Source organism: Sinohyriopsis cumingii, chromosome 10 (genome assembly GCF_028554795.1).
Source record: "Sinohyriopsis cumingii isolate HCF-2022 chromosome 10, ASM2855479v2, whole genome shotgun sequence".
In the NCBI taxonomy this organism is placed as follows: domain Eukaryota; kingdom Metazoa; phylum Mollusca; class Bivalvia; order Unionida; family Unionidae; genus Sinohyriopsis; species Sinohyriopsis cumingii.
Window position 1 is genome coordinate 76,500,086 of NC_142970.1, and position 27,164 is coordinate 76,527,249.

General features: G+C 35.0%; 1 protein-coding gene across 2 annotated transcripts in view; it reads left to right on the forward strand.

The window, feature by feature from the left end:
• LOC149790418 (kalirin-like) overlaps window positions 1–27,164 on the forward strand; it is a 536,347-nt gene that overhangs the window by 46,385 nt on the left and 462,798 nt on the right. For both annotated transcript variants that reach the window (XM_089972467.1, XM_089972468.1), the window contains exons 2-6: window positions 6,964–7,038; window positions 9,312–9,426; window positions 19,788–19,878; window positions 23,049–23,150; window positions 25,845–25,958. In XM_089972467.1, coding sequence (XP_089828593.1) covers window positions 6,964–7,038; window positions 9,312–9,426; window positions 19,788–19,878; window positions 23,049–23,150; window positions 25,845–25,958 — 497 coding nt within the window. The remainder of the gene's footprint in view (window positions 1–6,963; window positions 7,039–9,311; window positions 9,427–19,787; window positions 19,879–23,048; window positions 23,151–25,844; window positions 25,959–27,164) is intronic.

Sequence of the window (27,164 nt, forward strand, 5' to 3'; positions counted from 1 at the left end):
TGAGCAATTTTTCATATTGTATCTGCTCTTTGTTTGTTAATTTTTACTTATATTTTATTTCTAAAGCAGTAGTGATGTCAAAAAATAAGAAATCAGCTGTTTGGACTTATTTTAACAAGCGCGAAAAGGATAATTTCGCAGCTTGCAATGAATGTAAGCAGACAATTTCATGTCCACAAGGAAACACTTCAACAATGTGTCGATATGTGCTTAGCATTCATCATATTGACGTCAACAAGGATGAGCCTGAAATAGAGCCGAAGAAAATGAGAACAATAGATAACTTTGTTGTCAAAACTTCACTGGAAGAAAGAGTCTCGAAACTCGCTGCAGTAGATGGATTCTCGATTCGGAAAATCACTCATTCAGAATTTATTCGTCAATCGCTGTCATTAAGAGGAATGAAGCTACCTGCTGATGAAAGATCGGTGATGGCCCTTATTCGCGATTTTGAAGAAAAAGTGAAGCAACAAGTCATACAGGACATAAAGAAAGAACTCTCAGAATCAAAGAGATTTTCAATGTCATTGGACGAATGGACAAGTATCGGAAATCATCAATTTCTCAACATCAACCTTCATATGGTCTCATCAAAATGTATCAATCTTGGTCTTGTCAGAATTTACGGAAGTTGTAATGCTGAAAGAATGAACGAGCTAGTTGAGGAACATCTTAATTCTTTTGGTGTCTCATTCAAACAGGATATTGTTGTCTCTACCGGTGATGGAGCAAGTGTCATGATCAAGTTCAGAGAAAAATCGCCCGCTCTGTATCAAGCCTGCCTTGATCACAGATTGCATTTGGGTGTTACAAAAACTTTTTACAGAGAAAATTGCCCAGGTTAAAGAATATCAGTCTTTTCACGTGAAGAAACTGGACAGACTGATGATTTCGATGAAAGTGACGATGAATTGAGTGCTGAAGAAATTGAGATAGAAAGCGAATCATGGAAGGAAAATATAAACACTGTGAGAGAAATCGTTAAATTTTTCAAAGGCTCAGCCATACGATTGGATGCGTTTAAAGCTAAAAGCTCCGAAAAATTTAACAAAGAACAACAACTGTCCTTCGACTGCAAAACTAGATGGAATTCCATGCTAAAAATGCTAGAAATCTTTATTAAATTATACAATGTCACCAATGAAGTGCTGAGTGAAATCGGATTCAAGCATCTCTTAACTAATTTGAACATAGAATTATTGAAATCCGTAGTTTTGGCATTGAAACCGGTTGAGGTTACTCTTAATGCTATGAGCGAAAAAAAAGCTTCTCTGAGAACCGCTTATGTTGCTATTAGCTTCATGAGGAAAAAATTGTCTGCACAAGGAACAGAGATCAGTCGAACTCTTTTAGAAAATATTGATCATTACATTGATGGTAGAGTTAATCAACAACTTATGGATCTTATGATTTCTCTGCACCATTTGGATAATGTTCCATCCAAAACTTCTATTGAATTAGCGACAAATTTGATGAAGTGGCTATTTCCATCGGCAAATACTGCAAATGAAGAAGCACATGATGAGAAAATAACAATTAACCATAACAAGCTCTCGCTTGAAGATGAACTTTGATTTCGATTGGAAGTTTCTAGCACTCAGGGATCTCTTCAAACCAATCGATTTAAGAAATTACGCCAAGAATTTTCCTTGTCAAAAAGTAATGGTGAACTGACTGAAAATTTGAGGCGATTATCAGATGCCATCAGTACAGTCAAACTGACTTCAGTTGATTCAGAAAGAGCATTTTCAGTTGCTACTAATTTCTGTTCAAAATTGCAATCAAAGTTATCGGATAAATCTCTGCATGCTCTTGTCTTTTTGAAATACTATTATATTAACAAGAATGATGTTTAAATAAATTATGAAGAAAATTATTTTTCATACTACTCAAGCTCGAAAGCTCAAAAAAAAAAGCTCAAAAAAAAATTATTGAGCTCGAGCTCGAGCTCACATGAGCCTCAAATCCCCGAGCTTTCCTATACTCTTATTGATTTGTGTATTAATGGTTTTACCATGGTATTATTGTGTGACAAGTAATAGCATCTTTATCAAATGTTAGCACTACAGACATCTGTCATCTGTTAGCAAACGTTGTTAATCATACTCTTCCTAAGATATTTGCAGGATTGCCATAAAATTTACTCAAACATTCATTCCAAGATCTATTTGGTTCTGAATGACAAGCATGCAGGTTGAAAATGTATGATGGCTTTCGAAGTGGTCATTTTGAAAATCTTATTATTGCTACAGCTCGTGAATAGATGGTCATCTCAAAACCAAAATATATGATGTTGAGCCAGCCTATGGTGACCACCTTGAAAATCTTGTTATTGTTTTTTCCTCCCTTGTGGATGATTATATCCTATAATATATAGTTAGTTAGTCCTAAAGATAAATGGTGCCAATCTGACATCAAATATTGCCACCAAATCAGTCATCTTGAAAATTGTGTTTATGCTACTCCTGAACAGATGGTAATGTCGCATGGGTATGAATCTCGGGCTCGAACAGTGTGGGTACATGAGAAAGCTGTCAGCAGCTTTCTATGGGTTGGTGATTTTTTCTGGGAGTTCCCAGGGTTCTTCCTCCACCAGGTATACTACTATCAGCCATATATGGCCTACCATGTGCTGAGAGTAGTGTTAATCCCCAAAACAACAGCATCAACAGATGGTAATGGGATTTTCATTAAAAGACTTGATGCGATCAGTTGATGTGATCAGTTCTAAAGAATTTGTTTTCCATACACAGACCAATGCAAGTGGCTCCAACAATCACTTGATTCAACATCAACTTGCCTGACAGGGTCATATATTTGTACAGTTCTTTGAAACAATGTTGAAAATGCTGTACTTAAAAAACATTTGCAAAAATACTTTAAACTGATCAATGTTATGCGTGTATATGCCTCATAAAATGGTGTGCTTAAGAAAAAGAGCATTCTAAAGTGTGTCTTGCTTTATGGGGAATGATGATTTCATGTGGGGGGGGGGGAGAATGGCAAGGGAATTTGTGGAAGAAACATCCAGCCTCAAGATAGCTTCAAAAAAATATTCTTGCTCTGATTTGTTGATAAAGGAACAAACCCTATTCATCATAGTAGGAAAAAAATGCTATGTTGAGATGAAAATTTAAATGCTTGGTTCCTTTCTTCAGGTCATGAGATTGAACCCTCATTCACATTCTGCGATAGCATGGCTCAGAACTATCATGATCTCCAACAATTTCATGACTGGAGTAGTTTCATTTTCAGAAGGCTGCAAAAATCTCTCTGTTTTGCAAAGTTTAAAACAGAAATGAAATGGGAAGGTCATTGTCCATAAAAAATTAGCCTCAGGTTTTGTTAACTTGTTTATGCATTGGTACTGTGGAAGTGCCACAGTTAAAGAGAACACTCACTCCATATAACAATAGAATCAGGGGCTACACACTCTTTGAATTAAATGGATTAAAGTGAAATGGATTAAAATACAATGTAATTATCTCAGTTCTTTCAGAAAACACTTTGAATTAGAGGCTGTTATTATTCTCTAATCCCCTAGCTTAGCCTAATTGTCAAAGGGTATAGGTCCCAGTCAATATATATATATATATATATATATATATATATATATATATATATATATATATATATATATATATATATATATATATGCACCCACACATACACACATCCAAGTCAGCATGAGCAAGGGAAGTCCTAAATGAAGAAGGCATTCTACATTAAGCAGGTACCTCATTTTTGTGGAGTGCTTAAATTCATTTTGTGGATGAACCAAAAAATCCACAAAAATTGGTGCTCTCACAGATAGTGAAACCACAGTACATGAATTGGGTTTTATTACAAGTAACACATCACAGTAGTATTGTGCAGCTTGTAGACCTTGAACCCATTTCTATTTGAATTGTTCATCCCTTGGGTATACACACACACACACACACACACACTTCGATTGTCAGTCTCTGTTAACCATCAGGGCATTGTAGTCCAAATCTTAAAAAACAGGTACATGTACATATGTAGATATTATGATTTTCTTATGACCTGATCTATTGTATAATACTTTTAATGTAAATATTCTGTTATCCATCTATTCTCATATCCAACATGGTCTCGGTCATGCACCCGGACAGATAATCAAAGTTCTACTGTGTGTGTGTGTGTGTGTACACACATGTGCACACACACACATGAGCATGTGTGCGTGCACGTGCACACACACACACACACACACACACACACTCCTCTTATGACTGTTTAGGATATTATCATTAGTAGTCATAAAGTAGAAACTCATAAGGGCTGGCTCTGTAAAGATGATAATCATCTTGATTAGTGTTTTAGTGATATTTTAGGCCAAGTGAGATTCCATGTTAGGAGTATGTCATGTGCTGTGTCTTGTCTGTCAGCTGCTTCTCAAAAAACCACTATTCAGATTTCAATCGAACTAGGCATGAAAGGCCTTTCAAGTTTGCATAACTGATTCCAGTCAGCCTTCAAATATGGGCATCATTTCTGAGAAAATAAAAGTAATAAATTAGATTTGGTGGAAAGCATCCTGTCATGAATGTTTTTCATATTGAAATAATGATGTTGATCCACCATCAAAGTCAAAGTTAAAAATAGAAAAATCTTTCAATGATTTCCAGAAATTGCTGAACAGAATTTGACAATAATTTTACATAAAACATCCTAGCATGAATATATTTTAAGTCTCTGTAAGTAATGGCAATCTGCAGTCAAATGCAGCCACCATTACTAAAATTGGAACACGTTAAAATAAAAACTGAATAGAATTTTGCTGATTTTGCAGAAATGCTGAATCATTTTCAGACAGGAACTTTTAAAACAGTTTTTTTTCCCCAGTAAAACCACATAGCAGAATTTAACCAAAATTTTACAAACATTATGAAGGCCGTTCAGATTTGTAAAATGGTTGCTGTTACTAAAAAGAGAAAGATCTTCAAATCTCTGCAAGGATCGATCAAACCCACATTTTTTGTCCAACAGCCATGGCACTTGTGTTTCTTTTTGTAAATGTAAGTTAGTTGAGTGACGTTGAACCATGGTGTTTATTTTTGTTGATTTGGCCACAGTTTGGTAATATTTGTATTGTATCATATTTGCAGACTCAGTTATTTGGAGTGAATTTTGTTCCATTCTTTCTTTCATATGTTTTGATTATTGTACAGCGTTAAAGTTATAATTCCCAGGACAGAATTACAGAAAGATAGTGACAAATTTATTTATTTTTTAAAATAATCATATGTATAATGAAGCATTGCTTCATTTGAAAAAAAGTAATGGTTTAATTGGCCATGTAAAAATCTACCAGCATTTAAAAATTAATACAGTTAAAGTTTGTCTAGAATAATGGTTGAAAAAATTAAGTATTTTTTTAGCAATGATGTAGTGCCATAGTGGTCTCCATCATATACAGAGGGAAATGTACCTAACATATAAGTAAAGGACATTTGTCATAAAGGACATGTGCACATTAACGATAATTGTCCATAACGGACACGTGTCTAGGGTTCATTATAGGCTGCACCCTTGTGCTAACAACCCTATGTTTTCATCTTTGGTGCAGTAAAGTTCCCTGCATGGCACCCAAAAATACCAGAAATTAAGATGAATGATCATTGTGGTTGGTTTTAGGCTGAATCATGTAGATTCAGTAGATTCATTACAAGGATAACAAATTGCATAGCTTATGTAGTATTGTGCTGATAACATTGACACACATACCTGACCCCTGCATACCTCTTCAAAGGTGAACTTCAGTCAGAAAGCATACTCTTCATGTCCACTGGCAGTGGAGCTCAGTCTTGTAGGAAAAATCTACATGTAATATGACCCTGTGAGACAGAAGTTGTTGATATCAATCTGATTTAGGAACTTTATGACATGACCCATCAGACAAATTCTGGGACTTTTTGATGGAAGGTGGTTTATATATAGAATTTGAGAATATATTTAAAATTTTAATTTTTTTCAACTTTATATTGTATTTTGTATATATTTTACAGAATCCATGCAGCTTTAGACCTCTCATCTTTTATCTTGTAGTACATGTACTTCATTTGTACAATTTGGAAGGGTTTATGTGAAGTTTTTATGCAAATTCTTCTTTTTCACACTTTTCCTTTAATTTTCACCAAATAACCATTACTGTGCTAAGGTGATGTTAAATGCTTACCTACCTACCTACCTACACACGCACGCACATGCATGTGCACACACACACACACACACACACACACACACACACACACACACACACACACACACACACACACACACACACACACAGGCATTTGGGGTGGCAAGTAAGGCGACTGCCCCAGGCCCTGCTCTTGAGGGGGCCCTGCGCTTCAGGTCTAAGTTTGTCCTTATGAGTTTGTCAAGCTGTATTTTCCGGTAAATTGGAAACGCTGATACAGGCCAAATGTAATGCATGCAGATCGCGAAAGTTGATCTAGTCTAGACATAATCAGTGTTTGTAGTAGCATACCAATCGAGATACCGATACTCTGGCCCTGCGTGGTCATGTTCGGTCCTAGGCCCCGCATACTCCTAATGCCGCCACTGCATGCATATACACACACACACACACACACACACACACACACACACACACATATGCTTGTTCTGTCAAGAATAGTGCCATTTTGGTTCATTGAAGTCCATTCATTTTACTGTAAGTTTCTCATTTGATTTGATCAAGGTCATACAAGTGCATCAAATTGTACTCATCAGCACTAATCAGTAGTTACCACAGTGAGTCAGGCTTGTTACAATTTTTAATTACTTAAGAACTGGTGTTAGAAGGGTCACAGAACAAGTTCCTGGTAACATCCATTTTAGCACTTTAACAGGTGGGGAAGCAGATTTTTTAAAGAGATATTTCAAGCCCTGTACAAAACTGAAAGTTTTACACCAAGTGTTTATTTGTTGCAGGTGGCAGAAGAACAGACGGGCTGAAGGCAGCAGACATTGTACCTATTCTGAGGGAGAGAGTGGCCTATCTCTCAGGTAGGAAATTATTGATGTTATACAACAGTTGTTTAAATGTACATCTGCCTACCTTGGTGCCTGGCATTTTTCAGGTCAAACTTATATAGCATGGCAGGTAAAATTTTGCATGTGTCCATTTTGCCCATTCTGGTCAAATGCAAAATTATGATAGCATAAACTCAAATATTTGACTGCTACAATCCATGTTGTTATAAAATAAAGATTAAAAATTAAAAAGCAGCAAAAAAAAGAACCAAGCTGAAAGATAAAAATGACAAGAAAATAAACAAAAAGACCAATGAAATGATTATTGTAACACACAATATAATGTAATTATTGGGTTGTACGCTGGTCAGGAGTTTTCACAATTTCAGTTGTGCCCAAGGGCTTATATACTATTTATAATAAAAATTTAAGGATACAACATAATACCATTAAAGAAAATGTGGCCTGAAAAGAAAGTGTTGGCATTCCTTCTCATCTGTTGACTGGTCACCTTGCATTCTTGGCCATTTTCACTATCCAAACTCCTATTGAAGGAAATGTTCTCATTGATGCATTGTCTCATTAATATGAAGGTTTACTGTACATTTCTGTACTTCTAGCGAACATAGCCACCTTTAGGGTCATGTGACATATCCACAACTGGTTGGTAATAGACAATAATATTACAGGCACTAGGTTTTAAGCCAGTCTATTTGGTTTGAATTACATTATTATTTAATACAGCCGAGAGATGATTGCCTACTACCTGGTTGTGTTTATATGAGGATTATAGTTGTCCAGACATTATATGCTTATTTGTTTATTATTTCCTCACACGATAGTTTCAATACTTAGGTCCAGTTGTCTTTTTTTAACGAGAATTTTAAACTCTCTGGGAGAAGTTGCACTCCTATAACTGGCCTCATTTCTCATTTTGTGAGGCTGACCTCAAATACTGTGGGGGTCCCAAGTGGCCGAGTGGTCAAAAGTGCTCTCCATTACGGATCACTGCCATCTCACCTGTGTCTGCGTGGTTTGAGTCTAGGATTCAGCTAATGTGGGTATGTGAGAAAGCTCGCCAGTAGCTTCTCGGGGGTTTTCCCGGGTTCTTCCTCCACCATTAATACTGGCCGCCATGCATAGTCTATCATGTGCTGAAATATGGTGTTAAACCCCACAACAACAACATCAAATACTGTGACATCACTTTTTTTGTTGCAATGACAGCATCACACAAATAAGTCAACACCACCAAAAATTGGTCTGTCATTGTGTGGAATTATCATCAACAATGCCAATCATTGGATTGATAAGCATGTTGCCACCATTGATAACATTGTTGTGCAACATGATGGATGATCTATATAAATATTTAGAAAAATTCCATCAAAGTCTGATTGATTTATCCACCAGTGAAGAATTAGTGTTTGTTACTGGGATACATGTCCATGTCCATGGTACTCTTGATATTAGTACCGTTAAACCAACTTTTATTTATTAATACTGAGAGTTAGTTCCTTTTGGTTCTGGATGATACTGTTGCTTTGAATAATGGAACTACCAGTATGCTTGATCAAGTAATTTCATTTGAGAACACATTAAGCCCACAATTAATTGGACAATAGAATGAAATATAATTGAAATGAATTCATCAGATACAACCTGATCCACCATTACATTAAATTTCATGAACTCTGACTGGGAAACATAATCTGTATTGCATGCCTATGGAGACTCAAATGATCCCACAAAGAACCAGGTTATATCGGCAACGTGATACCCCGATTTGGGGAATATTCATGTTATTTCATTTTTTATTGTGTTAAAATGCCATGTCAATAGCTGATGTCACTAACACATTTTAAATTATTTATTCATTTTTTTAATGAATAATCTGAGAGAATAGTTTAGCCACCTTCTCTTAACCCCTTCCCTCCATAATGAATAATTTGTCTATTACTAATGACAGTCAAATCCCAGTTGCATTAAATTATAATATCATTCAAACCAAGTACAACGACAGCAAAACAGTTTGTTTGTGATATGATTGCATACTACCAGTTAGTTGTGCTTATGTCACATGCTTCAAAAGGATCACATGCTCCAAGAAGAGGACACTGGATTTGCTTCATTTTTTCACTTTCTTTGATTCCTATCTTGTGCGAAGGTTAGTGATCCTCCGTGCAAGATAATATCTTAGAACTCCAAGTGTCAAGCTAAAGTTTTAAGAGTATGTAGTACAGTGTATATAAAATAAAAGAAAATTGAACCCATACAAGTCTCATTAACTGTTTGTTTTTTTACAGGTGGACGTGACAAGAGAGGTGGCCCTATCCTTACGTTTCCCTCTCACACTCACCCAGAAAGATTGAAGTATGATGACCTGCGGCGACTTATGACATACCTGGCCAGTGTCCCAAGGTAAATTTGATTGAACGTCTTTGCCTCAATAGTTCAAAGTGCACACAGTAAAAGTGCTGTGCATTTTGTAATTTATGGTCAACCAGAATCTTGCCAGTTCCAAACACACTTATCGAGGGTGAAGGAAACATTTCTCAACCTCAGTTTTAGAATTGTTGAGCTTTTCTTACTTTCAGGGTAGCATTGGACTAATGGCTGGTTGACAGTAAGGCTGGATAAATATAAAAATAGATTGGGACTGCATTTGTGGGTACTGACCTGGACGAAATAATTGTGATCTGCATCCAGCATTATAATGATTGAGCTTGAGATTTTATCAGAGCTGTACATTATGTTCAAATATACTGATGTATGCAGTAGTACATATTAAAATGTGTCTTAAATGATTAATGTACACAGCAATATTTTTAATACATCATAAAGGATTAACTGTATTGCAGCTGTACAATGTGTAATAATGTACAAATTTACTTCTTGTTGTTGTAGGGTTTAATGCCATTTTCAGCACACGATAGGCTATACATGGCGGCCAGTATTAATGGTGGAGGAAGAATCTGGGAAAACATCCGGAAAGAACCAACAACCCACGAGAAGCTACTGGCAAGCTCTCTCACATACTCACATTGGCCGAATCTGAGACTCAAACCCACGCAGACAGAGGTGAGATGGCTATCATCTGCCACTCGGGGCCCCACAAATTTACTTGTACACAGCAATACATTTTAACATGCATCTGAAAGGATTGATGTACACAGTGGTACATTTCAACACATCTTAAAAGATTGATTATATTGCAGCTGTTCCATGTGTTAAAATATACTAATGTACTCAGCAGTATATTGGAACACAGATCTTGAAGGATTGATCTACACAGCAATACAGTTTAACATATATTAAAGGATTGACTGCATAAGAATTGTACATTGTGTTAAAATATACTGCAGTGTCATGTACAATGCTGTATGTTTTAACACTCTTATAGGATTGATGTACACAGCTATATATTTTAATACACTTATAGGATTGATGTACACAGCTATATATTTTAATAACTTATAGGATTGATGTACACAGCTATATATTTTAATACACTTATAGGATTGATGTACACAGCTATATATTTTAATACACTTATAGGATTGATGTACACAGCTATATATTTTAATACACTTATACGATTGATGTACACAGCTATATATTTTAATACACTTATAGGATTGATGTACACAGCTATATATTTTAATACACTTATAGGATTGATGTACACAGCTGTATATTTTAACATATCTTAAAGATTGATGCACACAGCAGTGCATGTTAACACATTAAAGGATTGATGTACACAGCATTACGTTTTTACATATCTTACAGGATTGATGTGCTCAGCAATACATGTTAACACACGTCTTAAATTATTGATGTACACAACAACACATTGTAACATATCCTAAAGGATTGATGCACACATCAGTACATTTTAAAGTATCTTTAAGGATTTACATGTACACATCAGTACTTATTACCACACTTCTTAATGGATTGATGTACACAACAATACATTTCATTGCATATCTATAAGGATTGATGTACACAACAATACATTTTAACACACTTCTTAAAGGATTGATGTACACAGCAACACATTTAACAGACTTCTTGAAGGATTGATGTACACAGCAATGCATTTTAATACAGGGGTCAGCAACCTACGGCACGTGTACCACAAGATGGCATGTCAAGAGGTTTTGTGTGGCATGCGAAGGGCAACCAAAAATCTCTATTTTAACAGTGTTACTCTCTTACTGGTGGCACACGCTCGTTCATTTTGTAATTCAGAACAAAGTCGCATGCTATGCAGAATAGGTTGCTGACCTATTTTAATGCATCTCTTAAAGGATTGATGCACACAGCAATAGATTTTAATGCATATCTTAATGGTTTGATGCACACAGCAATCATTTTAATGCATATCTTAACGGTTTGATGTATACAGCAATACACTTTAATGCAAATCTTAAGGATAGATTTCCAAAGATATTACACAGCAATACATTTTAATGTGTATCTTAAAGGAATGATGTACACAGTGGTACATTTTAACACACTTCTTAAAGAATTGATGTACACAGCAATACATTTTAATGCATATCTTAAAAGATTGGGGGGCCCCGAGTGGCCGAGTGGTCTAAAGCGCTCTCCGTCATGGATCACTGCCATCTCACCTCTGTCTGCATGGGTTCGAGTCTCGGGCTCGGCCAATGTGGATATGTGAGAAAGCTTGCTGGTAGCTTCTCGTGGGTCGGTGGTTCTTTCCGGGGTTTTCCCGGGTTCTTCCTCCACCATTAATACTGGACGCCATGTATAGCCTATCTTATGCTGAAAAATGGCGTTAAACCCTATAACAACAACAAATAAAGGATTGATGTACACAGCAATACTTTGTAATGCATACTTGAGGATTGATTTACAAAGATATTACACAGCAATACATTTTAATGCATATCTTAAGGATTGATTTGCACAGATATTACACTGCAGTACATTTTAACACACCTTAAAGGATTGATGAACACAGCAATACATTTTAATGCATATCTAAAAGGATTGATTTACACATATTACACAGCAATACATTTTAACACACTTCTTAAAGGTTTGGTGTACACTGCAATACATTTTAATGCATATCTTAAAGGATTGATTTACACAGCAATACATATTAATGCATATCTTAAATGATTGATGTACACAGCAATACATCTTAATGCATATCTGAAAAGATTGATGTACTAATCGATACATTTCAATGCATATCTTAAAGGATTGATTTACACAGCAATACATTTGAATGCATATCTTAAAGGATCGATTTACACAGTCTGTTTATTGTACCGTATATACTCGCGTATAAGCTGATTAATTTAGGAAAAGTCGACTAATTTAGGAAAAATTAAGAGCCTGGAAGATGGGGGGGTCGGCATATCCACGGGCCAGTGTCTAAACTTGACAGTTTTTAAGTCTTTTTGTTGACTACTGTAAAGGCTCTAAATGTTGGGACACGAAAAAATAATTTTATGCTGTGTTCCAAGACATATGCCTAAAGAAAAAAAATCATTTTCAGTGATAAAAGCGATCCTACAAACTTAGGTAATATTTATTAAAAGGTATGCACGTTTAATTATACAAGACACATAACCAGCATAACTTACTTGTTTTCGAAGAGTGGCAATAATAAAGGCTAAAATTCTCATTATAGATCAACTAAGATCATCACCAATCTACAATCTATGTTAGTTTTGTGTTTTGGCTGAACAACATCAGACTTTCCACACAATTTAAAGCTTGATGTGTCGGTGTCTCCTTTGTATCATAGTTGAATTTGTCTTTCTTTTTCCGACAGCAATACAGGCCAGTTAATCATTAAAACCCTGAAATTTGCTGTTTTAGAGGGAATTTCGACCAGCAACTATACCAATACATTAATCAGGAAGTTTTTCATGGCATTTTTAAAGCCTTGTTTTCACTAATTATTAATCCATCTTCCGGTCTAATTTTTTGTGTGGTCCCTCTCAGATTCCATCATAGAGAGGACCCCCTGTTGCCGAAAGTTTTGGTGTGTACCTGTTTCCCCCATAGCATGCATCATGTTTGTAAAAATTGAAACAGAATTTTGAAAAAGGTTTATGAGTTTTGATTAGGGTTTTGTACACCTTCTTATTTGGTTGATATAATAGCTCTTCAACCCTGGCTGGTTTCAGAGCTTACTTATAGAGTATGATCCTTGTGAGGGATCTATGGTGTCCAATGAATGCGAGTCAAATATGGGCGAAATTCGCAAAGGATGAGTGGTTTCTCCTTGTGATGCCCCTTATTTTCTCCCAGGACGTGTCCTATATTCATATTCTGGTCAGCTGTGGCCATACTGCACAATAGCTTAAGATTAGTCTTTAATAAACAAGCAAGAAAGACTGCGCGACTAATTAGAAGTTAGTCCTTATCGATACAAGTATTTTGTGAAAATGATTGACCCTCCGTCATGATTCAAAGAAACCATGTTCGACACTACTGTGTGTTACGCAAGCACCAACAATTGATTGAGAAATAAAGGATTACCAATTTTGTTAAACTAAAGGTACCAAAATGGCTAGCCTCATGGTATCGTACATGTGGTAACTGTTTTCCCCTCTTTTTATGTCCTACCTTATTCATTTATTGTCAGCTCGTAAGGCATTTAGTATTGCTGACTATAAAACATACATATTTTGAATTAATGTTTTGGCCGAGTGGTCTAAAGTGCTCTCCATTATGGATCACTGCCATCTCACCTCTGCGCTGGTTCGAGTCTCAGATTCAGCCAATGTGGGTATGTGAGAAAGCTTGCCAGTAGTTTCTCGTGGGTCCCTAGTTCTTTCCGGGGTTTTCCTGGGTTCTTCCTCCACCATTAATACTGGCCGCCATGTAGCCTATCGTGTGCTGAAACATGGCGTTAAACCCCACATCAACATTAACAATTAATGTTTTGAGGACACATATTGTATGGTATGTATTTTCATTCCTTCTTTTAATTTAACGATGGTAATTAACGTTCGTATATACGGAATAAAAATGCCAGGTGCTCACTTACGTTTCTTTGGTGGTAATAGAGCTTCGTCATTCACGGTTATCATTCTTTAGATTGAAATTAAGTGCTGACAAATTTATGTTGTGGCTTATTTTTTGTTCTGGTTTTTTTCCTGACTTTTGTATTGTTGTAGATGACAAAAATCATAAATTTACGTGAATAATGTTTAAACTTAACATCCTGTTTAGTGAAGAAGCGAATTCTTTCTGGTAAAGTAATTATTTTGGTCACGATAATATTCACAGTAGTCATACAAGACTTTGATGCTGATATTTATGTTTTGGGCATCAGGGTCATAGCACTAAAACATAAATAATGTGTGATACGTCTTACATGTAGGACTATATTCACAGGTGATACAACAGAACATGCCTTCCATGGATTGCATATGATATATCTATTTATGTTGGACCTTTCTCTTTTAGGAGAAATTTAAATCAAAGACATAATGTAATAATTGGGGGTTCTCAGATCTTATGAAATCGGGAAGTAGGCGTGGAGTGACCCCAAAATTAAGAAGTTTTTTTCTCTCCTGGTGTGAGAGTTGACAGGTATGATGTAAGGTTGCTTACATCAAAGCAAACCACAACTCACCTTTAACGGTATTAGGATAATTTTTGAAGGATCATTTCTGAAACTTCATTATTGTATTTTGGAGATGTCATTAAAATTTAGTGCGGTGGTGCCCATGATTTGACTCTAAGGCATGTACTTTGTTCAGTGGAATGTATTTCATTCAGCACTTGTTCAAACCTACGATGTGCATGCAGTGGCGCCATTATGCAAATACACTCAGTAGCATAATTGCGAGCGTTGAATCAAACGGTATTGTTTTTCGTTGTGTTGTCATACTGGGATCAAATTTAGGTGCAGCATTTACTATTTCAAGGCAAAATAAAAACGTAATTACTGGTGCACTGATATAAAATGTCCAATGCATAGATTCATAAACAAACAATAATTGAGTCAAAAGGGAGAGGTAGTGTTACAGCAACTCATGATTAATCAATTCTTGTCATCGTTCGATCAAATTATACACAAATCTAAATTAGGCAAAACCAATAAGAAAACGTAAAATTAAATAAACTACTTTTCCAACAAGTTTATACCATTTCATTTTAATAATCATAGATGCCATGCTCGAAATAAGTATATGTGTACTTTTTGTTAATATAAGTTTGTGTAACTAACTGCATTTAGAACTTACCCCATGCATCTTGTGATGTCCCAGAATTGTGGTTCGACTTATGCGTGGGTCATGCACTTTTTAGTGTTTATACCTGTTCAGTTTGGGGGGTCAACTTATACGTGAGTGGGCTTATACGCGAGTGAATATGGTACTTAAAATGAAATGTTTATTTCATAGCGTATTTTTTTATAATTTAACTTAAAAGAAATCATTTTTTTCTCCACATCATGATTCCAAAAAATCAATGACAAAGCAGAAACACAAGTGCAATTCATTCCTCAATACTGACCCCTCCAATGCTCAAATCAGATGTACCTTGTACAGAATTGACACAATAAATCCAGTCTGTCACAAGCTGAAAAACAGAATTCAGTTGGATCGACAGAAAAACAAAATCCATCCATTACAGACCAACTGGAAAAGTTGTTTCAATGTGCATTCATTCATAATATGACTATGAATTTCAATTTTAAGTAGACCAAAACAAGATTTTTTTTTAACTAATGTCGAGTAGTACATTCTTTTATTATTAATCCTTAGGTAGGAAAATGGAATGAGTATATATTAAAATGGTTACGGAACTCATTTTTCAGACTAATACTACACTCCCAGAGTCATGCAGTATTACTCAGAAACGCTTCATCATATTTTCCCATACTACTGCAGTAACCTTTAAATATTTGGTATTCAGTATTGTCCACTTTAAATACTTAGCATTTTTTTCAGTTTCACATTTGTCACTAATCAAGAATACACAAATTCATATAGTATTCTGCATCACATGATAGGGACCGCTCCAGTGGCCTAGTGGTTATAGCGTCTGCCATCGATGTGGGAGGTCATGGGTTCAATCCTCAGCTGAGTCATACCAAAGACTTTTAAAAAATGGTACTGACAGTTGCCTTGCTTGGCACTCAGTATTAAGAGGTTAGTATTAGGATTGGTCGGCCTGGTGTCAGGATAATGTGACTGGGTGGGATATCATGCTACATGTCTGTGGCATGATGTCCCAGTACTAGGCATCACTATAAACTGACTGCAGGCATCATAGCGATATGACTGAAAAATTGTTAAAGCTACGTTAATAATCCAAATCACAAACACAAACACAAACAAATTCATATTTTAAACAGAATAAAACAATAAAGAAAGCCTGGCTACTGGCATTTTCAAGTCTTACAGGAAACACATATGGACTTGACAATGTATTATAGTGGCATAATGTGTTAAAATTGACTGCTTTGTAGTTACAGTATAATACTTGTTGCCTGATTAAATGGCTTGCAGCCATTGTGTCTCCCTCTCTATTTTCATTTGTTTTTATATCTCATATTAAATTGTAAAGATTATTGTTTGAATGTTTTTTCCTCATGGCAGTTACAGTATTTAATGTGATGAGAGGACATTTGCACTTTGTATTTAACATATCATCATTCAATACAGTAATAAGGGGGTTTATTTTACCCATGGGGGAAAAATAATACTTTGTAGTTTTGTGCCACTGTATTGATTGGTTTAGAACTGTATAATGGATGTATAGAGGATCATACATGTGTGTTCATTTTATGTTTAAATTAATAATGACCTATTATTCTCATTAAGTCTTGACCAAAATATTGTGTTTTTTCCATCATATCAACTTACATTTTGTATCAAATGAAAGACTGCCACAAAGGGCAATGTAGTTTTTGTCTGACTGTTAAAAGTACATGTGGATTGATAGTTTGCCATAGAAGTTGACTTAGTAATTGTTATTATTGTGGTTTTTATAATCTTCCTCCCTACTTTCTTCTGTTTATCATCACAGTTTTCTCTGTTGCCATTATTGCCACTGTTATCACCAAGAGTGAGATTGCAATCAGAAGGAGCTGAATTTTTATATAAAAACCCCTAACATTGCATATAGCCCTATACATATTACATACAGCCTATACATATTACATACAGCCCTATACATATTACATACAGCTCTTTACGTATTATGTACAGCCCTATACATACTGCATACAGCCATATACATATTGCATACATCCCTATACATATTGCATACAGCCCTATAGATATTGCATACTTCCCTATACATATTACATACATCCCTATGCATATTACATATAGCCCTTTATATATATATATATATATATATATATATATATATATATATATATATATATATATATATATATATATATATATATATATATATATATATTACATGCAGCCCTATACATATTATATATAGCCCTATACATATTACATATAGCCCTATACATATTATAGATAGCCCTGTACATATTACATAATAGACCTATACATATTACATACAGCTTTATACATAATACATACATCCCTATACATATTACATTTTACATATTATTTACAGCCCTATAATGTATACCTTAAAAAAATTATGCATCTTAATCAAAATTTCCAATTTTGCAAGAAGTTGTCCCACACATACAAAATCATCTTCTACCCAACATGTCAGCATGCCACTAGAATGGGATTCTTACGACATTTCCTGGCATATAGTCTGTTTCTAAATTCTTTAGTAATTTTTCCCCATAAACAAAATGTTGTAAACACATTGCACCCTATTCATTGTTGTTTCTCTTCCACATAATAGCTTATTTTTTTTAAAATGTTGAACTTTATTGATTTTTTTACAAGATCGGTTTAGTTGGCTTAATATCGCTTGCCATTTATTGGCATTGTTACATTGAATTTTATAAAACTAGCTATAAACCTGATCAAATTACTCGACTGAACTGCTGACAGAAACAGTCCAAAGTAATGTATTTCATTTCTGTAGCCTGATGGATAAACATTACATCTTTTCAAAGCCGTACACAGAATTGGCCAACATATTGCGAGTCATGAAAATGTGGGCGGGGATATCCCGTGTGTCCAAAATTGATATTATTTTGAACAGAATATTCTGGTGACAATTGCCTCTTTTCAAATGGTAAGCATTGCAATATTATATTTTCATCAATTGGTCGAATTCGGTATGCGTTTTGCTTCAATATTGGAGATGGAAACCTTTGGTGCACAGAAATGACAGACAGCATTGTATATATTAAAAAATGATACGAGCCCTGTATCAATACAGGTTTGGAAACTGGTTTAATGAATTACAAGAAGACAAGTTGATTTTACAGAAAATTCAGTCCTTGTTTATACAACAGTATATAATTTTGAAGGTCTCTTGTCAAAATTTAAATCAGCGCTATTGAAAATGTTTTTTAAATGGTGGATTTTTAACCAGATCATCTTATAGAGATTAGGTTGTTTGAAAAATCTTGTTTGGGATTTTATTGGCACAGATAAATTCAGGGTTAAACTTTTTCGTTACTAGACAAGATTCTAATTATTTGCATTTTTTTTATTTTATATACTGTAATAGAAATTTTACTTTCTATGAGATGCATATATAGATTTCTATATAATTCTTTAGAATTAAAGGTTTGAAAGGAAACAGAACGTAATTTATGTTCATTATGTTGTTCCCACTTAGCAACATAATGCAGCAAAATAAAGTTAAAATTTTTATTCTGTACACTGAAATGACTTTACATGCCATTTTATAGGAATATGATCAAACTTGTTGCATGTGATACATTTTGTGGTTTTGTACATGATCTTTTCTGACTTAGATGTTTTTGGAGAGTCTTGAAAAAGAAACATCTTCAGATTTAGAAAATGCATGTTTTATAATCTAAAATGTTCTTTAATTCCATTCAGTAATGGTCATATGTGAACCTTGAAAAAAGTAATTTCATCATGGAAAAAGCCTTGGAAATGACCTGGAAATTTATCTTTAGAAAAGTGTGGGAACCATGCTACTAATGAAATTAACCCTTTTTCCCTCATCATCATATGGCCAGGATTGTGCTTATGTGCTGTTATCTCCATACCTGCATGCATATATCAGACTGTAAGATATTATTTGGGGTATTTGCTGGATGTTCATAATGGTGAAACAAATTTGGATTCACCTAATTTAGATTGGTTTTCAATGGCATATCAGCAAATGTAAGACTTTTTAGTGCCATGGCTGTTGGAGTAAGGTGCTTTGCCCAGAGACGAACCAGTTTGAATCTGCAACCTGCTGATTTATGAATCTGATTCACTGACCACTTAGCTCCTGCAGCTCCGAGTTAGAAGGTGGATAGTAGTGATGGCAATAGTAGATTGTTGTTGTTGTTGGGTTTAACGCCATTTTTCAGCACATGATAGGCTATGCATGGCAGCCAGTATTAATGGTGGAGGAAGAACTCAGGAAAACCCTGGGAAGAACCACCAACCCACGAGAAGCTACTGGCAGGTTTTCTCACATACCCACATTAGCTGAATCCTAGACTCGAACCCACGCATACAGAGGTGAGATGGCAGTGATCCATAATGGAGAGCGCGTTACACCAATTGGCCACTCGTGGCCCTGGCAATAGTAGAACAAGAAAGGATGAATAACTATGACATGCCTGCTTAAACTGTTGCTTGATGTAGTTTTTAAAGACATTGTATTTATTTATATCCCTTTTTCCATTGCAGTGATGAAGTAAGAGAGAAGGGATTCAGTGTCATTCTTGACATGAGGGGATCAACATGGCAGATTGTAAAACCGATTCTAAAGGCTTTACAGGTAAGGGGGACAATCCTCCATTTGTAAGGGGAGCAACAGTTGAAAATCTTATCACTGTTTATTCAAAATTTAAAGCCATATTAGTGTGGTGTTTTCACCAGAAAGCTTCTTATTAGGTCTAGTTGGTTATAAATAAATAGAAAGCCACTATGATTTCCAGTATGGTCTTTACAGCAGTCATCAGTGAAATTTTGCAGACACTGCTCCTCTTGATTGGAAAATCCTAGCAGCATGGAGTTTTCACCAAAAGACTTATTATGATGTCTGGATGGTCTTAAATGAAACTCATGCTAATCTGATACACATTATAGCCAGCACAGTGACCATTATGGACTCTTGTTAGTACAGACCATTATGAACTCTTGTTAGTGCAGACCATTATGAACTCTTGTTAGTGCAGACCATTATGAACTCTTGTTAGTGCAGACCATTATGAACTCTTGTTAGTGCAGACTATTATGAACTCTTGTTAGTGCAGACCATTATGAACTCTTGTTAGTGCAGACCATTATGAACTCTTGTTTGTGCAGACCATTATGGACTCTTGTTAGCGCAGACCATTATGAACTCTTGTTAGCGCAGACCATTATGAACTCTTGTTAGTGCAGACCATTATGTACTCTTGTTAGTGCAGACCATTATGAACTCTTGTTAGTGCAGACCATTATGAACTCTTGTTTGTGCAGACCATTATGGACTCTTGTTAGTGCAGACCATTATGAACTCTTGTTAGTGCAGACCATTATGAACTCTTGTTAGTGCAGACCATTAAGAACTCTTGTTAGTGCAGACCATTATGGACTCTTGTTAGTGCAGACCATTATGAACTCTTGTTTGTGCAGACCATTATGGACTCTTGTTAGTGCAGACCATTATGAACTCTTGTTAGTGCAGACCATTATGAACTCTTGTTAGTGCAGACCATTATGGACTCTTGTTAGTGCAGACCATTATGAACTCTCGTTAGTGCAGACCATTATGGACTCTTGTTAGTGCAGCTTCTCCTCTTAGGATGGTCACATTGATATTGGATTTTCACCAGAAGACATGATGTCTAGTTGGTCCAAAATGGCAATAGTGCTGATCTGAAACCGAATGTGGCCACCATGTCCACCATTTTGAAATTCTTGTAACTACTCCTCCCAAACAAAGTCATTTTGACATGGAGATTTCATCAGAAAATAAGCAATATATATTTAGTTGTAAATGAAAATGGTTCCAATCTAATGTAGTAATTGATCATCATGTCAGCCATTTTGAAAGTATTTCACCACTCCCTCGGTAACTTTTGTCCTGATGACTTGTGAACCAGCTTATAACATGGGGTCAGTTGTGGATCCCAGTTTGTTTTACTAGAAAGTACCAAAAACTTGACCCCTATTTTGTTGAACATGAAGAAAATCGTGATCAAAAATTGGTAACTAAAACCTTGATATATCGCTTGTTTTATTGTCCAAAACAGTTGATATGACCTGGAAATTTGAATCAACATTATGAAATTATCAGCTTTAATAAGAAATATGTATTTTCTTAAAATTTCTTTCCAAACAGAATTTTTGATACACCATAAATAACTATGCAACAAAATTTTGATCATTGAAATTGTCTGTAATGCCTTCTTGAGGCAGCATTTTATAAATACCAATGAAATAAGTTTTTATCAAGTGAAATGCATTTTAATTGTATCTTTTAGTTTGGCTTAAATGTATTGATCATAAATACAATTAGCCATTTTGTATTCAAACATGAAATATGTCAGTCTATCATAACATCTATATCTGTGAGCATTTCTTTGAGGACCTAATTAAGTGCCGACAGTGTTTTGATACCTAATTTATCTAAGTATTTGTTGTATTGTTGCACTGAATTAAAAGCTTACCTTGTATTACAGTGTTAATTATGCCTTTTTTTCAAATAAAGGGCATGGACTAAGTGAAAAGTTAAAAGGCATGCAAATCCAACCTGTGTAAGAGCTAGCAGCCCCAGTCTTGTGTTAGGTCACCTCATTACAAGTGATCAGTTGAACACTACTTCAATTTTTTTTGAAAACATAATATAATTACACTACCTTAAATTGGAATAATCATTCACAAATGTAATCATTGATAGCAAGCAGGGAGAGTAAAGATCAGGGAATGAGACTACTCAGCAACAACATAAAGCAGTGATGTAATACACATCGTTTTCATGCAAACGTGAAGGTTGTTGAAACCTGTTGGAAAAACAATAATAATGATCTCTCAGCAGTTGGACATCGTGAAAACGAAGGTCATTTTTACATAAATTGAATCACTTCATTAGAAAAGTATTTTATTGACAGTTTTTTCCAAAGCTGTTTTAAAATGAGTATTCAGCCATTAAACAGAACAGTTAGCTCCCCCAGTGCAGCTTTTCTCAGAGTCATACAGGTCATGTACACATTCTGAACTATTTTAGTAATAAACATAACTTTTTAGAATTTGATTACACAAACCTTTAAAAGGCAATTATTCACTCTATTTGCATCCTCATACATCCATATTATTATGAGAATTGCATGAAGCAAAATTAATGTTAAATTACATGGATATTTCTGGGCAAGATCAATCAGATTTGTGATCCAGTTCAAACCAGATTTAATGTTGCATGTTGTGATGTCACATTGAAAGCAGTTCATGTTGAAAACCAACTCGTACTACCCTGTTATTTGCTATGGTAGACCAGATTACCTCTTTTCTTGAGCCAGTTTAGTACCTGACTTCCATTGTAAAAGTCCATATTGATTGTTTTGAAGTTTTTCTATGACATTTATGATATTGAGCATTCAGCAGTCAGGATTGAGTACAAAATTCATTAAACTGTTTTAGAATTAAATTTGAGAACAAAAATTAATTAAATTTGAATAAATGCCTACATGATGACCTTGACATACACTTTAGCTATTATCTATAATGGTTTATTGCAGTTTCTCTACTTTAAAAGCTAACATTATGTTTAATATATGTGACATTCTCAACGAATTCCAAAAGGGGTAAATAAGATCATTTGTATGTCTTAAAGAAGTTTGTATGCAGCTGTAGAAGGGTCATAAATTCTGGTAGCATGATGAAAGAATTATATTTTTATAATTTTATTGAATTTATTTTTACACTTTTTTGCATTCATTTATTTTCTTAACATGACTATTTCAGGAATGTTTTCCTGGAAACATTAATATTGCTTACATCATCAAGCCTGAAAAATTCTGGGAAAAGCAGAGGACGAGTATAGGCAGTTCCAAATACAACTTTGAGGTAAATAGTTTGAATTGAATAGCAGTATGGACCATATCTTTATTTATTTGCCCACATAGTTTTTGACTCAACTTTCCAGAAGTGTAAGAGAGTTTACACTGAACCTCAGGTTGTTGTTGGAACCATTGCTTTCAAAAGTAGCATTAACAAAGGCACACCTTTTATGTTAATGAGTTTCTCAAACATCATTGCTTGTTTGGCCTTGAAACTGTATGAGCATGCATCCTGAGAAGCACTACAGAACTATACCTAATAACTGTACGTCACTGGAGACTACTTTTCATGTTTCTGTGACTTTAATCAAATTTTATGTATTGGTCAACTCAAATGCTGTTGCCTCTGCAATCAAGAAATAAGTTCATGCATTTTTAGGAGTTCTACACCATGTTGAAAGTACGTCACTTTGACTTACTAAAGTTACTACCTTTTTTTGGACATTATTTCTTGTCACCATAAAAGATTATGTGCATGCTACCTGAGGAGTATTATGCAATCATATCAGAAGTAGATCACTGTCACCTACATATTCCAGTTGGCTTGTCTTCATCATCATTCAGTATTGATGATCAGGGGACTTGACAAAAACTAATTTCATTGGTTTACAGGCAAGCAGTATCAGGTCCACATGGAACTGTAGGATTTTTTTATATTTATATCTCATCAAATTTTTAAGAAGAAATTGTATGATAGAGATCATTTGGTACAAACTTTGATATTAAATTCATTTTGAGTAGGTTTGATTTTAAATTTGTTTTACAGTGGTATTTGACAGTGTTTTTGTCAGTGATCAACTCCTTGATACCATTTCCACATAGTAACAGAAGAACTTGATTGCTGAAGGTTTAGAATATAACATAACCGTAATCAGGAATACCTTAGTTTATGAGTTTGAACTTTTTGCATTATTCAGAAGTGTTTTGTTTTAGGTGGCATTTATATAAAAAGAAGTTTAATTTATATGCTGATATAGAACAATATTTAAATTACATTTTGTTTTCATGTTGCGCCATCGTTGAAATGCTAATTGTGCTCTGAGATTGTCTAGTTATGCCTGCCATGGATGTGGAAGGGAACCTATGGGTTTATCCTTATCTGTTCCATAAAATTTGGAATTTAGTTCACTGTAGTAGGACATATACATAAAGGGTTACCCTTGTCCGTTCCATACAGTTTGTGTCAGACATATAAGGTTACCCTTGTCCATCTCATAAAATTTGATATTTAGTTCACAGTGGTAGGCAGATATGGTTAACCTTGTCTGTTCCATACAATTTGATATTTAGTAACCTTGTCTGTTCCATACAATTTGATATTTAGTAACCTTGTCTGTTCCATACAATTTGATATTTAGTTCACAATGGTGAGGCAGATAGAGTTACCCTTGTCTAACCCATAAAATATGATATTTAGTTAACAATGGTGATGTAAATAGGGTTAATTCAGTCTGTCCCAGCAAATTTGATATTTGATTCAGAATGGTGGGCAGATAGGGTTACCCTTGTCTATCCCATAAAATGTGATATTTGGTTCAGAATGGTAGGCAGATAGAGTTACCCGTGTCTATCTCATCACATTTGTTATTTAGTTCACAGTGGTGAGCAGATAGGGGAACCTTGTCTATCCTATTAAATGTTGTCCTTAGGTCACTGTGATGGGGCGGGCATTCATGTTCACTGAATGCATGTTTTTATTTTTGTGAAATATTTGCATGTGTGTTCATTGGAATATGTTCCCTGCTCGTATTAGCATTTGGAGATAAACTCTACCTCGCATAATTATGGCTGTTTTACCATGACAGGTGAAAAGTAATGGGGGAAGAGAGTTTCAGTCACTGGAAGATGTTTTTTGATGGTGTTTGATTTTACATTTACTGTGTGACTCCATGTAATGGCTGCATTATTATCTCAGCAGTATATGATTCATATTTACTGTGTGACTCCATGTAATGGATGCATTATTATCTCAGCAGTATATGATTCATATTTACTGTGTGACTCCATGTAATGGCTGCATTATTATCTCAGCAGTATATGATTCATATTTACTGTGTGACTCCATGTAATGGCTGCATTATTATCTCAGCAGTATATGATTCATATTTACTGTGTGACTCCATGTAATGGCTGCATTATTATCTCAGCAGTATATGATTCATATTTACTGTGTGACTCCATGTAATGGATGCATTATTGTCTCAGTAGTATGATATGATTCATATTTACTGTGTGACTCCATGTAATGGCTGCATTATTGTCTCAGCAGTATGATATGATTCATATTTACTATGTGACTCCATGTAATGGCTGCATTATTGTCTCAGCAGTATGAAATGATTCATATTTACTGTGTGACTCCATGTGATGGCTGCATTATTACCTCAGTAGTATGATATGATTCATATTTTAAGAACAGAACAGAATAAAAATGCTAGGAAATATTTGACAGGATGATATAATTTTATCCTCAAAGAATAAAAAATTTATTGAGAATTTTTGAAAGCACAGTTATAAACTTTTTTCTTTTTCTTCCAAGGAAATATTAATTATGTCTAGTTATGTCTGTCATGAATATTGAATTGGTATGGAATGTTACCCGTGTTTTACCATCTGGTTGAGTTTTGCATTAATGTTAGTTTTATTGTTAGTAAGGTCCTTCAATACTGTTTATTGACAAAAATATTAATGCTGTTTTCAGACCATGATGCTTTCAATTGAAAGTTTGTCAAAAGCTATTGAACCCTCACAGCTGACGCGGGAGTTTGATGGAACCCTGGAGTATGAACATGAGCAATGGATTCAGCTGAGGCTTGTGAGTATCTTTTATTTTGTTGAAACTTTTACTTCAGTAGAAGGCAGTTTGCCATACTTTGATATTGTGCAGATACATATTTGGGCTAGATTTAGGTTTAAATATGGTGTCTTTCTGCCACTTTTACAGTTCAGAAACCATGGGTAATGGTTAATCTTGCACATTCAATCAATTTAGTGATTAATATTAAAGGGATACCCTTCTTTAATGTTTTCAGATGGATTCTAGGTTCAGATTAAAAATGTTAAGGGTATTAATTTTACCCTTTCTTCTTGAAGTGGAGGGCAGGTATTTAAAATTAATTTTGTCTTTTACCTCTGTGTGCATCTATACACAGGTATATAAAATTCACTTGATCTTTCCACCCTGTGTGTGTTTTTAACCAGATATATAAAATTCCTTTGGTTTTTTCCACCCCTGTGTGCATCTATACACAGGTATACAAGATTCACTTGTTTCTTTCCACCTGTCTTCATCTATATACAGGTAAATAAGGTTCACTTGGTCTTCCCACCCGTGTGTACATCAGTACAATGGTGTACATGATTCACTTGGTCATTCCTCCCCTGTGCTCATCTATACACAGGTATAAAAGATTCAGCTGTTCTTTCCAGCTCCAGTGTGCATTTATACACAGGTATATAAGATTCACTTGGTCTTTTTCCCCAGTATGCATCTATTCACAGGTAGGTATACAAGATTCAGTTGTTCTTTTTGCCCCATCTTCGCTAGCCAAGGTTCCAGTGTGCTAGCCCTGTCACCTTGGCAGATTGTTCAGATATTTTGGTGCTTTGGGTGCCAAGTTGTTCAAATTTGAACACTTTTCCTACAAGACCAAGACAGTGGAGCACACTGCTAGAATGGACTCGGGAATAAGCAATTTTCCACTGCCAGTCCGTGTTTGTACAGATATATCCTGTCCATCAAATATACATGTAACTCTGTTATCTCTTGTATATAGTCATACTTTTGATGTTAAAGTTACAAAATATCTTTCTGAAATCAGTTACCTCCACCATTTTCAGCAGACATATAATGCACCACTGTTGCATGCTGTTGGTTATTTGGCATTACATACTAAGGGAGACAACTCATGAAATCTAAGATATGTCACATGGACAAAGTTCTGAAATATCTGTACAATCTGCCAAGGTGAAGATAGGATTAACACAGCAGAACCTTCACTAGCGAAGATGTTTTCACCCC